This window comes from Protopterus annectens, chromosome 6.part0 (genome assembly GCF_019279795.1).
Source record: "Protopterus annectens isolate FY-2018-M chromosome 6.part0, PAN1.0, whole genome shotgun sequence".
NCBI lineage: Eukaryota > Metazoa > Chordata > Ceratodontiformes > Protopteridae > Protopterus > Protopterus annectens.
This window is the reverse complement of record NC_056737.1, coordinates 1,810,344,626-1,810,360,113: the sequence shown is the minus strand read 5'-3', so window position 1 is coordinate 1,810,360,113 and position 15,488 is coordinate 1,810,344,626. Positions and strand designations below refer to the sequence as shown.

Sequence of the window (15,488 nt, the reverse complement as noted above, 5' to 3'; positions counted from 1 at the left end):
CATTCTGGCTAAGGAGGGGCACCTACCCTGCCCATTTACCCAAAGCCAACAACAATGGCTCTCAATTGCTCATTGAGGGGGGGTCCCCAACGGCAGTTAAAAGAAATACATTACTAACTTAAAATATACTTTCTTAAAAAGGAAATTAAGTTTAAACATTAAAAGTACTTAGTGAAGGATTTTATCCAAAGGGAACTTATCTGCTCAACAATAGAACAGTAAATGCTAACCAATGATCCTCAAATGCCCACAGAGGAGTCTTCTCTTCCACATCAGGAAAGCTCTGAAGGTCTTGTCACCAGTAACAGTCTTTCAGTTAGCTTAGCTTGGATGCATGGAGGGTGCCCTGACGACTTGAAAGCTGGCCAGCTGTTTTATCCAATGCAGAATATTACCCATAAAGCTTAGGCTACTGCAGCAGTCATCAATACAATCATCATCTATCTTGTGTTCAGTAAAGAACTATAAAGTAAATGCCACTGCAGAACTAAACTCATTTACCAAATGCTAATTCTGCCTGCTGCACTTGATTCAGTTAGTAACAAGAGTAAAAGAAAATGGCAACACAGTAGCAATTACTGAATTCCTCTATGAAAAATGAAAGTAAAATCAGTTGCAACTGATTACCAGGGGGGATTTCTGGTTCACTCAGGCTGCATTTATGGCACTAAATTATTTTTTGTTTTGCAACCCAAAAAGGACTAGCAAACTTGTGGACAACCACAAAGTATTATTACTGCATGATCTTTGTTACCAACCAGTGAAAGAATGTTATCTGTAGTTCTTACTACATAGTAAATAATTGCATTGTGGCTGTATTAAGGACATGAAGAATGCTTTCCATTATTGCTAGCACTATCCACATACAAAGTATGTGGCTTCCTATAAAAACACTAAACAAAATAAAGTTTGTTCATTAGCAACATTACCATTTCCATATTCCCAATGGAGTTCTTTGGCAGGTGCTCAGCTACCATCTGCTGTATGCAGTTACTCAGGAGAAAAGCCTAGAATAGTAACAACGCAAGAAATTATACACTAACAACGTCATAAAACAGCCAGGCTTAAAACAAACCTTTATTCCTATTCATTATTACAGAAAGCATCCCAACTTTAAATAAACTACTTTTCCTTAAAGGATATTGCAACACCTTGTGCTACTCACTGCAGTAAAGCTCTTGATATGCTCACAAGATATGCCCTTTTTAGGTTTTGTTCACAGGCTATCAATTAAATCAGCAAACAAGAGAGAAATTATCAGAACTACTGATTATATTTTTGTCAGCAAGTAATGCCTTATTAAATCATACATAAGCAACCACAACAAATAAAACTGACGCAAATGAAGCACTCTAGAGCAAAGACCCATGGAATGTCTGTATTTTAAGTACGACAGTATCTATAAAGGGCTGCATGTGTTAATTCCTGTAGTTTTGTCAGCATAAGAAATACCTGTCAAAATCAGCAACTAAGACCATTAAAAGGACTGGTTTTCAAAGTACGAAGTTGACTTTATGAGGAGCCTTACAGAATGAGAATAAGATGTGAATTTCATTGCAGCAACAATCCTAATCTTGGTTTGAAAATAAACAGCTACTGACCTACACTGGTTTTGTGATGATGGATAAAATTTAAAAGATGGATAAACTACATCAGAAAGGAATAAGAGACTACGAATTTTTAGTCTCTATGGACTGCATTTTCTACATCAGGACTCGCAGGCATGGTTTTGCTCACACTATATACAGAAGATAACAATAGTGATAGCTGTAATGTACAGCATTTTGTACACATATATGGTGTTGCTGAGAGTCGGTCCTAAAGACCCCACAGAACGGTATACAGACAGGCAACTAGAAATAAAACTGGCAAGAAATCTGCCTGGGGTTGGCAGTACACGGTTTGAGAAGCAGTAGGCTACGCATACCTCTTATCTGTACAGATTTTCAAAGAATTCCCAGATTTTGCCTCATTTGGTCTGTTCCTCATAAAATTTTAGTTTTTCTGCCAAAATCACTGGCAAGTATTGAGAACTGATGTCAGAAAATAATGACAGGCATTTGAGTTTCAGACCTCACACCCTTCAGAAAATGCATGTTAATGCAAAACCTGTTATTCTATTAACTTTCCATGTTTGTCCTACTGTATAAAAAGTGTCCCTATTTTTGGGCCTTTGTCCCCCCATTATTTATGGTTTTGTCCAGATTTCTTGCTCTAAGATGTTGAGAGGTATGGCTACAGGCCAGGCTTTTATTCATCATCTACATCTGTAAGAGAAGTGGGGAAGATGTGAAGGCACGAGTATAGTTCTTAGACATCAGTGAAAACATGCCAGCTCTAGAAAAGATACATGCCAAGTCCCTTCTGTAAGAAGGGAAACAGAATCCTTCAGAAAACTGGGGTTCTTCCACATCACTCATTACAAAACAAGAGATTATCAAAGAAAACCCAACACCTGGAAAATACTCCCATACAGAAAGAGACTCTTTTAATCCTCAAGTAAGTGCTTTGACTTAAGTTCCATGTTAATTCTGTGTACTGTTTAGGGCAGTGTATCAAAGCTCCTCCCACTGCCTGCCTGTCTGCGGGTGTGAAGGACCAATCACCTGGCAGGACGAGGACTGCCCTTCAAACCCAAAGACAGGACCCTTTCAGTTTCCTAGGGTCCAGCAGGAAGAGCAGATGAAAATGAAAGCTTTGTGAACAACTACTGTTCCAAACCAAAAGCCTCACACACAAAGTCTGCTGAACAAAACTCAGTGGACGCTCCAACAACAAACTATATACACCCAAAAAAAGGGGAATGGTGGGAGGCTACTGCCGGTAAAAGACAATGTGTTCTGCAAAATTCTACTGTTACATTTAAGTAGGACTTGTGCAACTGTACTATGTTCAACAAACACACTGCCTTACTGGCATATGGGGAGATTCCCAAAAGTTTACCCAACCAGGGAGGAAGGAAGGATAAGGCCCTGGAGCACATTTCTTGTGAAGCCTGCTCTGGGTTTAGAAAATGCATCCAGTTTGTACTGCTTTGTAAAAGCATAGTCGAAGGACTAAGTAGCTGCCTCTAAAAATACTTTGAGTCCATTCCTTTCCAAAATACCACTGTAGAGGAAAAATACCTAGTGGAATATGCCTTTCCCTTGCCTGAATTTGCCTTGCTTATGGGTGTAACAAAAAACAATATCAGGGGACAACTGACATGCAATGGTTTGCTTAGAGACAAGTTGACCCTTCTTTGCCCCTATAAAAAAATAAAGTCTTTTGGCCTTCCTACAAGGTTTCATTCTGTCAAGGTAGCACCTGAGCTGCCAATGCACATCCAAGGTATGAAGTATCCCTTCTCCCCATTTCTTAGGTGCTGGAAAGAACACAGGGAAATTAATATATTAAGAGTGAATTCTGAGACCATGTTATGCATGAAAAAGGATTAGTGTGCAACATAACCCTATCCTTGTAGAAAATCAGGTAAGGTTGTCTAACCATGATAGCTTTCAGCTCAGAAACTCACCTTGCAGATGTCAGAGCAATAGGCATAACAGTTTTCCATGTTAAGAACTTGGGATCAGTTTGAGCTGCCAGTTTGAACAGTGATAAAGTCAGCTTTTCAAGAACATAAGGAGGAATTTGCTTGCAAGGTGGTCTCACGTGCAAAACTCATTTCATGAACTGTTTTACCAAAAGAGAAGAGGAAAGGGGGATTCAGAGGAGGACAAGCAGATACGACTGCTAAATGGACCTTAATGGGTGTATATGGCAAGCTACCCTGATGTAGCTCACACAAATATTTGAAGACCAGATGGATATTAACCTCAACGGACTCCCTGTTTCCATTTACACACTACTTAGAAAGCTTCATCCATTTGTAAATGGAAAGTATCATGTATTTGTAAACACTTTCAAGTAGCAGGTTTTCTGGCCTCCTTTAACACCTGTTGCACAGACTTATGAAAACAAGTACCTAAATGATGTCAAGACTGAATCATCCAGGCTGCCAGTTGAAGATTCTCCAAACTGGGGTGAACCAGTCAACCTTGAGATTTGGTGAATCGATCCAGAGTATTAGGAACTCTGCATTAATTACCCTTGGCCAGTTCCATTATAAGGGAGAACCAAGATTTTCTAGGCCAATAGAGGGTCACCACAATGATCTTTGGCATTTCTTTCTAAATCTTCACAAGTAATCTGTGAATCAGTGGAAAAGGTGGAAAACATATACAGGAACATTCCTGTCCAAGAAAATAAGAAAGATTCTATCCTCCAAATATAGCTGCAAGGATGCCTGGAATAGAATTTATCCAGTTGTTGGTTTTGAAAGGTGGCAAACAGCTCTATACGAGCCACTCTCCGCATATAGACTAGATCCTGGAACACAACTGCCTTGTGCTGCCACTCATGCAGGTATGCCTAGGATTTGCTTAGTTTATCTGCCATAATGTTCTGCTCTTATTGGATGTATGATGCCTGATGAGTCAGAGAATGCTGTAAAGCCAGCTCCCAGGCCATCACTGGCAACTGCAGTAGAGAGTAAGACTTTGGTACCCCATTGTTTGTTGAGGTAGAGAATGATAGTACAGCTAACAAAGACCACTGTAAAGATAGCCTGGCTCCATGACATACAGGAAGGGAAGGCAGCCCTTACTGCGAGCCAAGTGAACACAGTCTGAATAGCAGCCCCTGCACAGGAGTAGCCAAGGAAGGACAGCAATGTAGGTGTATGGCCCACTCCCCTTTCACAGTGGAGTGAGAAGAGTTCTAAGCACTCAGAGAAAACATAGGGAAGTTTGATTTATCTGGTGCAGACTGGAGAAACCATTTCCCATGATTAAGGGGAGGGGGCAGGGTTGCTTGCTGGCAATGCCCCATGCTGAAGGGAGGGAAGACCCATTCAGATAGCCCACTGCATAATCCTCTTCTGCTCCGTAAGCTGGGGTTCTGAGGGGGAAGGCTAGGGCTAAAGCAGAAAAACCCTCAAATAACCCTGATGGTGGTCTTGAATGACAAACCTCCCCAGTCAACACTCAATCGGGAGATGGGGAAAGTACAGTTTTGTAAGTAAACTTTACATAAGAGTAGATGCTCTTATGATCACTGTTGCAGTATTTATTTACTTTAGTCATTTATTTATTTTTATTATTCAACATTTGTTGACTAGGAAAGTAAGACTAGGACAGAGCCTATCACTGGGGACTGGGGAGAAATCCTCCAGACACATGTCTTTGGAATGTGGGAGGAAACCGGAGCACTGGGAGGAAACGCACACAAATGCAGGAAGGACATGCAGACTCCACACACAAGGCACCCCAGCTATATGGCTTATAACCTGCCAAGGATATAACAGCCAGCCAGCTTCCAAAGTTTCAGGTCACATTCCAAGTACCCAGTCAGTCAGTTCAAGTTGGGATGACTAAAAGGTTTGGGTGCCATGTCTTTCAAAGTTTTCATGCCCACAAAGACACACAGGCTGAGCCCTGAAAGAACAACACTAGGAACAAAAAAATATTCATACCCTGGCATAAACAATGCACCAAAAAAAAAAACAAGGGGGGGTGTAGTGGCTACTGCAGCAGTGATCATTCAAGCATCTATTGTTATGGCAAGTTTATTTACACAGCTATATTATATGTTCATCATATTGATCACTACTGCAGTATCCTTAGCTATATGGGTAGATTACCCTAGCTTGCTACATTTGGGTGGTGGAAGAAAAAGGGTCCAGAAGACCCTGGTGTAGAGAAGGAATCAAGCTTAATAGTATTTTGCAAAAGTATGTACAGAGGACCAAGTTGCTGCTTCTAGAATACTTCTAGAATCCAACCCTCTCCAAAATGCAGTAGATAGTGCTGAGTCTATATTATATTCTTGAAAGCAGATAATATCAAAGCTGATATTGTCGACACGAGAATAGCGAAAGTGCACAACATCAGAAGTGTAAACGGAAATCTCCATAAGGGGACACTTCCATTTACTGCAATGTAGTGCGGTCTCAGAGTTGGTATATGTAAGTAGGGGGGGGTGCAGGGGGGCTTACCCCCACATTTTAAACCAGTTAGGGTACTTTTTTCTTTTTTTTTTTTTCTGTTGTTTTTATAAGTTCGATGTTTGAAGACATCATCGACCATATGGTGTTCGATGTTTTCAACCATCGATCTTATAACATAGACCCGATAGTGCCAAGGCCCTGGATGAGTGGGCCTTGACCCTGCCTGGAACAGTTTTGTTGTGGTGAGTATAACAAAACTTAATAGCCTTAGACAACTATTTGGAAATAGTCTGCTTTGACACAGGTCATCACTAGTTAGCTTCACAACAAATGAACAAATATTCTGAATGATTTAGCTCTGTCAAGATAGTACCAGAGTTGTCTGTGGACATCCAAGGTATGGAGTATCCTTTCTCCCGCACTTTTAGGTTCAGAAAAGAAAACAGGGAGATGTACAGCTTAGTTTTCAAAGAAACCCTGTTTCTGTGGAAAATAAGATAAGGTTGACTCACCATAAGAGTTTACAACTCAGACATTCTTGCAGAGGTCAGATAAATCAGTAAAAATGTTTATAATGTTAAGAACCTCAAGCTAGACAGATTAGTTGTGTTCAAATGGAGATAGTGTTAGCTTCTCTAAAAGAAAATTAAGATCCCAAGGAGGGGCCACCAGTCTTCCTAAAGTCCTCTTATGCAAAATGCCTTTTAAAAGCATTTTGACATTAGAATGCATTTAAAGAGGATGATCCATGGGCAGACCATGCTGAAATGGCTGATAAATGAACTTTGGTGGAGGAGTAAGAAAGGCTATAGGATAGTAACTCACACAAACACTGTAAAACCAGATAGTAATTAGCCCTGAATGGTGGTTGTGTTTCATGCATCAACTAGAAGTTTTTTTCCAGTTGTTAATATACGATTTTCAAGTAGCAGGCTTTTTTGTCTCCATTAGTACCTGCTGCACATCCTCAATAAAGAGGTGCTTAAAGGGAATTAAGACCCTCTCATCCAGGCAGTCAGTTGAAGTTGACTGGAGTAAGGATGTATGAAATACCCTTGATCTTGTGTGAGTAAATCTAATCTGTGATGTAACCTGTGGTAATCGCCCCTGCAATGATCCAAAGAAGAGAGAACCACAGTTGCCTGTGCCAGAAGGGAGTCACCACAATGATCCTGGAAGATTCCTTCTGAATCTTCAGAAATACCGTGAATATCAGTGAAAAAGCTAACAGGAACATTCCTGTCCAAGGAAAATAAACATCTATCTTCCAAGCCTTCTTGCATGGAGTCCTGGAACAGGATGTTGTCAGCTGACTTTTCAGAGTGGAGGTAAATAAGGGTCTACTTGAGGAACTCCCCACAAATGTATCAAATCTTGGAAGACCCCCTGATTTAATTTGCATTCATAAGGGTATGCTCTTGTTCTACTCAGCTTGTCTGCCACACAATTTTGCTTTGACAGGATGTAGAATGCTTGTAGAGTGAGATTGTACTATGAAGCTATATCCCAAGCTAACATGACTAGTCTGCAAAAGGAATACAAGCTGGTTGCCCCTGCTTGTTGATGTACCACATGACTTTGGTGCTAACAACTTGAAGAGGTCCAGGAAACCAGAGATGATTGAATGTGTTTTCAGTGCCTCAATAAATGCAAGCATCTCTTTTATATTGATGTGCTTGTGTCTGTCCCTGGTATCCCATACACCTTGCACTTTTATCCCTCCTGAAACTGCTCCCCAAGTGAAGTCTGAAGTGTCTATGGTGACTGACTGCCTTGGAGTTAGGAGGGAGAATGGTAGACCTAGATTTGGGGATATTTGCTGACTCCAAGTGGTTTCCCTTCTGACAAACCTCAGAACTGGGATATGAAAACAAACAGTGCTGATGCTGGTACCAAAGAGACTTCAGATACTATTATATCTTTCTCATGTGATGTTTTGCCATGGGTATCATCAGAATCATAGATGCCATGAGACTCAAAATCTTGAGGTATTCTTTATTTGATTTGATTATAGGGCTAGCTTGTTAATAAATTCTAATCTCTATGCCTGGGGTATTTGTTGACCACTCTAGAAGACAAGTGTTGCTGGTTTCTGCTAAACTCTACAAAAGCTAAGATTACCATATATGGTACTATTCCGTTAATGGGCCAGCAGTGCTCAGCCAACAGAAATGTTGCCACAGGGATTAGTGAGGTAAACCCATCATCTGTACAGAATATGTTTTCTTCAGTGGTTAACTTGTGTGGTTTTACTGATTTTGGCAGATGTCATTAGTACATGTTGGATTGTAGTGCTCTTCATGTAATTATGCCTGGTTTGTCAAGAGTACTACTGACTTATCATCCAAACTCACTGCTGCTTACTCTGCATGTAGTTTGTTGTTTTCATTTTGCCTTTCATCTCGGACTGTTAGTCATTTCACCCACAGTCAGTGCTGCTCACACAGACACTGTTAGAATGCTTCCCTGCTACTTCATAAAACCGGTGTACATCACTGATGGGACATTGTGAAAAAAGAAGGAAGTGCTCCTCTTTCCGGCCACCAAGATCACTGTGTCAACAATTGTAATGTTCAGTCACATTTTTGTCAGGCTAAACACACACATCCAATGGGGACAAAGCTCTTCCCCAAAATAGGAGCATCTGTTGAAATACTGAAGTGAGATTGCTGAGAAAGGATTTGGAGAAATACGAACAAAAGTTAAAATTATGAACATGTACTTAGCCTAAATTTTCAGGTTGTTGGTCTTGTTTACCCCGCAGCAACATTTCTGTTGGCCAAGCACTGCTGTCACTTAAACGGTTGTGTGCATACAGTCCTTGTAGATATTATTTTGTGACAGCCATCATATTTTGAACAAGATAACAGTTGTCCACATTTGATGTGCTTTTTTTAAATAAGGCTGAAGCTAACTGCAGCTTTCAAACTACCCTTGCTTACGTGATTCCGCCTCCACCCCAAGATTAAAAATTAAATGGAAATATCAGCAGATCTGTACTATAACCCCCCTTTACTCCACAAAAAGGAAAATGTATTTGCTGAAGGTATCAGGGGTGTCGGATGAAGTCTACATTTTGTACTTAAATCGGTACTTTCCCACTTCAGGGCTAACAGCTGTGCGATCATTGCGAGCTAGTGCGTTAGAACTGTTGCCCTGATAACGGAAATGTACTCCATATCCATTGTTTCAGTAATGGTTTCTTGCATTGTTTTTGTTACAGCTGCATTAATTGAGGGGTTCTGATTGCAATATCTGCACTTTTTGACATTTTTTACAGTCTTCAGTTAGAACTGCCTTGGTTCAACTTTAGTGAAAGTACAGGGGATCAGAGTTTTTTTCTGGCTCAGGACTGTGTAAAAAGAAAGAAGAGCATGCTGCTTTTGACTGGTCACAGGGCCTTTGTCTTTCTTTTGTCTTCTTTTTTTATCTTTTTTACTGAATGTCCTCTGCTATTTAAGCACTGCAGTTACACAATGCTTGGCTGATAAAATACAAAGGAGCTAAAACTTACATTACCTTATCTTCTGTTTTGGCACTTGTTTTTCACATTGTTTTTGTTACAGCTGCATTAATTGAGTGTTTTCTGTGTTGAATATCTGCACTTTTTGATCTTTTTTACAGTATTTAATTAGAACTGCTACTCTTCACGCAGCAGCACCTGGCAGTGATCTGTATAGTCGTCTATATCTCGCAGCACAATTCCACCTGGTAATCTATGTAGTTGCTGATCTCTCACAGTACAAAAGTTTCTCCTAAAAATACCCTTACTCTCTAGACAGATTTTTTATTTTTTTTACTACTAGAACATCTAGTTTGTGCACAGCTGAGCGGTGCTCATCAAGTTTCTTGTCTTATTCACTTATTCAGTATTTAAATTTCCCTCACTCCTTCCTACTAGATCAGTAGACATTGATATGCACTCCGCAACTCTCTCTCTGTGTCCAGTGTGGTTAAGATGGGCATTCTGAGGTATTGTTGCAATCGGTAAAACAATAAACTTTAATGTCTTTTTGTTTGAAGATCAATTTTATGCACAAAAGGTTGGTGTGGCAATGGGCACAGCTTGTGCCAACAGCTACGCCAACCTTGTGTTGGTACAATGGGAGAGAGACATATTATTTAAAGCGGAGGGCTTCTCTGATTTGTTGACGATATTTTTTTGTTGTGGAGGGGGTCAGTTGAGAGTCTCTCACTGTTTATAGAGTTCCTACATTAGTCTACAGATTTTTTAAGATTTACTTTTAAATATTCTTTTGATGAAATTGAATTTCTTGATGTTAAGGTGAGCAAAACTGATTTGACTAGCCTAGTAACTAGTATTTATAGGAAACCCACAAGAAAGAATAATCTGCTCCATAGGGATAGCATGCATCCTAGGCATGTTACCTGAAATGTTGTTAAGGGGCAGGTGCACAGGGTCATGAGACTCCGTAATAATGATGAACAGATTGCCGAGCCTTTGGAGGCCTTGAAAATGGATTTTCTAGATAGAGGCTACAAGGAAAAGGATATTGACAGTTGTATTATTTGTTGCGTATAAGGAGAGAGGGGGCAAATGCAGGTCTTATTACGCTGCTGCACCTAACACTGAAGCCATAGCTACAGAACAAAGGACAGGATTGATTAGGTTTCCTCTCACATATTTTTCTGATGTTAGTAGTATATGTGATATTGTCAAAAGGAACTGGGGCATTTTTGATATTGTAGATGAATTAAGAAATGCCATAGATACTGTTCCACACTTTTCTTTTAAAAATAACAGATCCTTGAAAAGGCATCTGTGCTACAATAATTCTACTTTTAACAAGGTTTTACAGTCAGGGAGGCATGGCACTTTTAAATGCAGGAATTGCACAGCCTGCAGGTTTATACACTCTAGTCCTACTTACATGCACCCTAAAATGCACTTTAAAATACACACAAACTTGTATGCTGTTTGCAGGACTAAGGACATTGTTTATTTGAGTTACTGCACTGTCATGCTTTTTATGTAGTCATGAGTAATAGACAACTCAAAGACAGGGTGCTGGAACATCAGAGAGACATCAGAAACAAGAAAGACACCAATGCCCTTGCTAAGCATATTATGTGCCATGGACAGGAACATAATTTTAAATTCCTTGTGCTAGAGATCATTCCTGAGAATTTAAGAGGGGGAGAGCTTAGGAATCACACAGAATCTGCAGAGCAAAAATGGATTCTCTCTTAATGCTGATAAAATACCAGGTCTTAATGAAGTTGTCTCTCTTAAGCCTTTTTTAAAAGCTAGACCTCTCATACACTGAATATAAGATTGTTTTCTATACATATTTTTTATATATATTTATCTTTTTTTATGTTTCATTTGCCTGCTTTCTTGTTGTGATATTTTTCTCTAAGATAATTGATGCTTTTATCACTGCTTTAATTGACTAATTAACTTATGGTATTTAACTGCATTTGTTACTAGTTTAGAACAGTCTGATGAAGTGGTGAGAGCACACCATGAAAGCGCTTACTCACTTTTGTGTACATTAAAGTTTATTGTTTTACCTTCAGCTGTGTTAGCTTCTGTACTTTTTTGTTTTTCTTAGTAGTTACTTGTTACTGTACCGATCTATTTTTATTCTCAGCATACTTTTTACACATTGTTGCAATTGCCTCATGTACACTGAAGACCCACTTATTCTTAATAAAACAGATAAAAGTATGCGAGAGGTGAAAATAACACTGGAGGTAAAACTTTCTCATCCAACCCAAATGACTCCTATAAAGGTTGCCAGTGACATTTGCACCATGCCTACTGCACAACCTAAAAATGCTACACGTACAACTACTTATGTTGAAGCACTTTCAGGTAACCTTCCTAAAACACCAAGACCTTCTGCAGAACCCAATAAAAAAGGGTCCTCAGACATCATGTAACACTCCATTAAAACACCACCCACAGCTATGCATAGTAACACTGCATCCAATGCCTCTACTGCTAAGCCATTAAGGAAAATAAGTGAACAGCCAAATGTCCTAGTCATTGGCGAGTCTATAGTGAGGTACAATGATGTCCCCCCTCATCAGACTGAGTAAGGAGATAGTTGCAGTTATCTGCCTTTCTAGGGCTAGGATCCATCAAGTCCTACAGGCATTCAGGTCATTAAACCATAGGTACTAGTATAAGTTTGTCATAGTCCACGTGGGTGTTAATGACCGGAGACATACCTCCCTTGACTATATGAATATTATAGAGTACAATGCCCCTTTTGGTATGTCCCTCACAAGGCATCTACAACAACTGGAAAGGCCACAGAAATACCTCACAAAGAGGATTACTGGCCTCAAACAGATGCCCTACACATACCATCTAAAAAAACTCCAGATTTACTCCATCGCATATCACCTAGTCAGAGGTGATCTCTGCCTAACATACAAAGCTATGTCAAACCCAGAGCTGTTGGACATGCTCCACTTAAAGAAATCCCAATCCCTCCAAGCTACACGCTCTAGGGACCTAAACCTTGTCACCACAATAAACAGAACATGCTGGAGGGATAGATTCCTGTCCCAGAGACTTCCCATACTCTGCAATAAACTACCTATCTATATCAAACAAAGTTCCTCATTAGCACTCTTCAAGAAAAATCTTGATGTTTGGATGGGAAATAGGAAATACCCTGGGGATCACCTCTGTGGCTCTGCTCGACAGCGGCACAGGAAAATAATTTTCTTGGGTGGCAAAAGCCAGGGTACCTTTTTGTCTGGGCTTGTATAGGCCCCAGGGCCGATAGCCTAGTACCTACCACCTATGAACCTATGAAGCAAGACATGATCAAGCTTGCTGACTGTGTGTCTCAGGCAAGTATGAGCCTAGCATTGAGCAGCATACTAACTTCTTTAAGGATGATGCCACGTTACCAACAGAAAATGATTTATTTTAAAAAATGGTCTAGCTTCTGGTGTCAATCCAAGGAGATGTAATATCTGACAGCCTGAAAGGACATGGTTGATGGACTATGCTACTTTGCCAGGGATGGTCTGTGTCAATATCTGAAAGCCTAAAGGGGATAAGTAAAGACCTTTTCCACCCCCCATAGTGCCTTTTTTTGGGCAATGCTAAAGTGATAAACCTCCCAACTTAACCAAACCCATGACGGAATATCTGAAGGTAGTAATACTCAATGCTAGAAGTCTCAAAAAGAAACTCCACTCTCTGCAAGCCTTCCTCTCCCTGGAGACTGCAGACATCTGTGCAGTAAAAGAGACATGCTGTAAAATAGCGAAGAGTACCCCAGCAATGTAAGGTTATAAAGCCTTTCACATCTTTAGACCAGCTACTGCAAAGGAGGGAACTAAAGGCGGAAGAGTCTCAGTCTATATTGAAACAAACCTCACATCTAGACAAGTTAAAATATACAACCCACTGGAACTCATACATGTGCAACTCACAATAAACAGGGTCTCGTACCACATCCTTGTAACCTATAGGTCCACCTCCATGTCTCATAAAACCCCATACTACCTATCTCAATGTACTAGAGTCCCTCACTGTTCAACCCAATATGATATTAATAGGAGATCTCAACTATCCCTCTATAGCTTGGGAATCCTACATCACTTTTAATGCCCAAGACCAGAGATACCTAAACCTTGTTAATTCTAACATCCTGGACCAGTTGGTCCATTCTCCTAACAGGAATACAAACATTCTTGACCTTGTATTCATGAACATGGGGGGGGGGGTCAATGGTCCTGAACCAATGTAATGTCTTCGTTCATTATACCTGACCAAAAGGCAGTTTTGATTGAAATAAAAATTAAATTTGGGAATTCAGCAAAACCAAAAACTTTTAGGATCTATTCCAAGGCTAACATCTCTCTACAAAACAACACCCTTGCCACTGCCAAAGGCCAAGCACCCCCCCAAACCCAGTAAACACCATAGCACAGCTGAGCTATTTACAAAATCTATGTACAGCCATATCAATAGCTGTGTAGAGTGTGTTGTGCTCACTCATATTAAGAATAAGACAAACTCAAAAGACAAGCCACCCTGGTGGAATCACAGTATCAACTGGTTATACAACAAAAGAAAAAAAAATCTTGGCCAAGCGTAGGAGAAACAAAGCCATACATACATACACACATACTAAAAGCCCCCAGACCAATCTAACAGGGAGGTAAGAGGATTAAATAAAAATTATGCACTCATCATAAAAAGGCATCTGTGTTGTCTATTTTCATTCTTCCTCAGTGAATAGGTTATAGATCCAATCCTCAGATCTGACTCGGCCACATACTTTAGACTTTGGATCCAGCTCTTGTGCTCCTCCCCCTACCCATAATGCCCTAATCCATCCTCAATACCCAAGATTGAGCTTGATGACATAAAATCCCATTTAATTAGATAAAGAAAGGAACAGATCAAAGGAATACATTTCAAACCTGTAACTGTAAGTTCCAATGACAAATCCAAGCAGGTTCCTCCAGAAAATTATGGGAATGGATGGGAGGCAAACTGAGGAAGAATGAAAATGACAATACAGATGCCCAGTTATGGTGAGTACATAACTTTTTAATCTGAAGTTGTGCTCTTCATTATTTCCTCAACAAATAGGAGAGTCCTTAGCTACATTCATCTTAGATAGCCTTCATGGAAGTATATTCCGGAGAACTGCTGAGGCAGCCCTGCTTCTGGACATTAAATCCAATATGTAATGAGTAACAAAGGTATGAGCATTGGACCATGTGGCTGCTGTGAAAATATCATCACTAGAAGTTTTCGACCAAAAGGCAGATGAAGTGGCCATAGATCTAGTTGAGTGGGCTTTAGGCAGTCTTGAAAGAGAAATCCCTTGTTGAGAATAGGTCCAGGAAATGCAATCACTAATCCAGTTAGTCAATATAACTTTAGAAACTGGATAACCCAGTCGATCTGATAAAAAGGAAGCAGCAAAAAACTGAGGGACTTAGTACTAATATTCGGAAGGTACATATCAAGATCCAGTACTGCTGAGCTACGAGAATATTGGGTATAACACTATTTTCAACGGACTGTTCCTTCTTTGGGTCTTTTGTCATCATTTTTGCACCATTAATACCCTATACTGACTTTTTTGGGGATATACTAAAGCAGTTGGTTGATTTATAACTTTATAAGCAGGAAGAGGCCTATGAAATGAAGCAACCGTTTTCAACAGTGTTCGGGTGCTGTTACGTTTGGCGGTTTGGATTATTGGACTTGGGTCTGTCTTTTATTCTGTCTTGAACTCAACCGGATACCTGGTTCAGGATTAAGGTTTGAATAGAATTGTCTTTTAAACTATTGTGGCCAAATCAGACACCCGAACAGCCAAATCAAGGGAATTTCTAAAACTGTTTAGTTGACTTTATATTTTGGTGTGTATTTACTAACCAAAATGTTTTTCAGTTGGATTCATTTTTATTGAAGTAGGTATACTTGATTAATGCTGGTTATGTTTGATGGTGTACTCGTTTACATGCAACTTTGAGGTCCCATTTAATATAC

The 15,488-nt window shown here is 39.9% G+C and overlaps 1 protein-coding gene across 1 annotated transcript in view; it reads right to left on the bottom strand.

Annotated features, from left to right (window-relative positions):
• SNX31 (sorting nexin 31) overlaps positions 1–15,488 on the bottom strand; it is a 553,376-nt gene that overhangs the window by 131,402 nt on the left and 406,486 nt on the right. Inside the window, exon 10 of the mRNA XM_044073704.1 lies at positions 930–1,007. Within this exon, the coding sequence (XP_043929639.1) occupies positions 930–1,007 (78 nt within the window). The remainder of the gene's footprint in view (positions 1–929; positions 1,008–15,488) is intronic.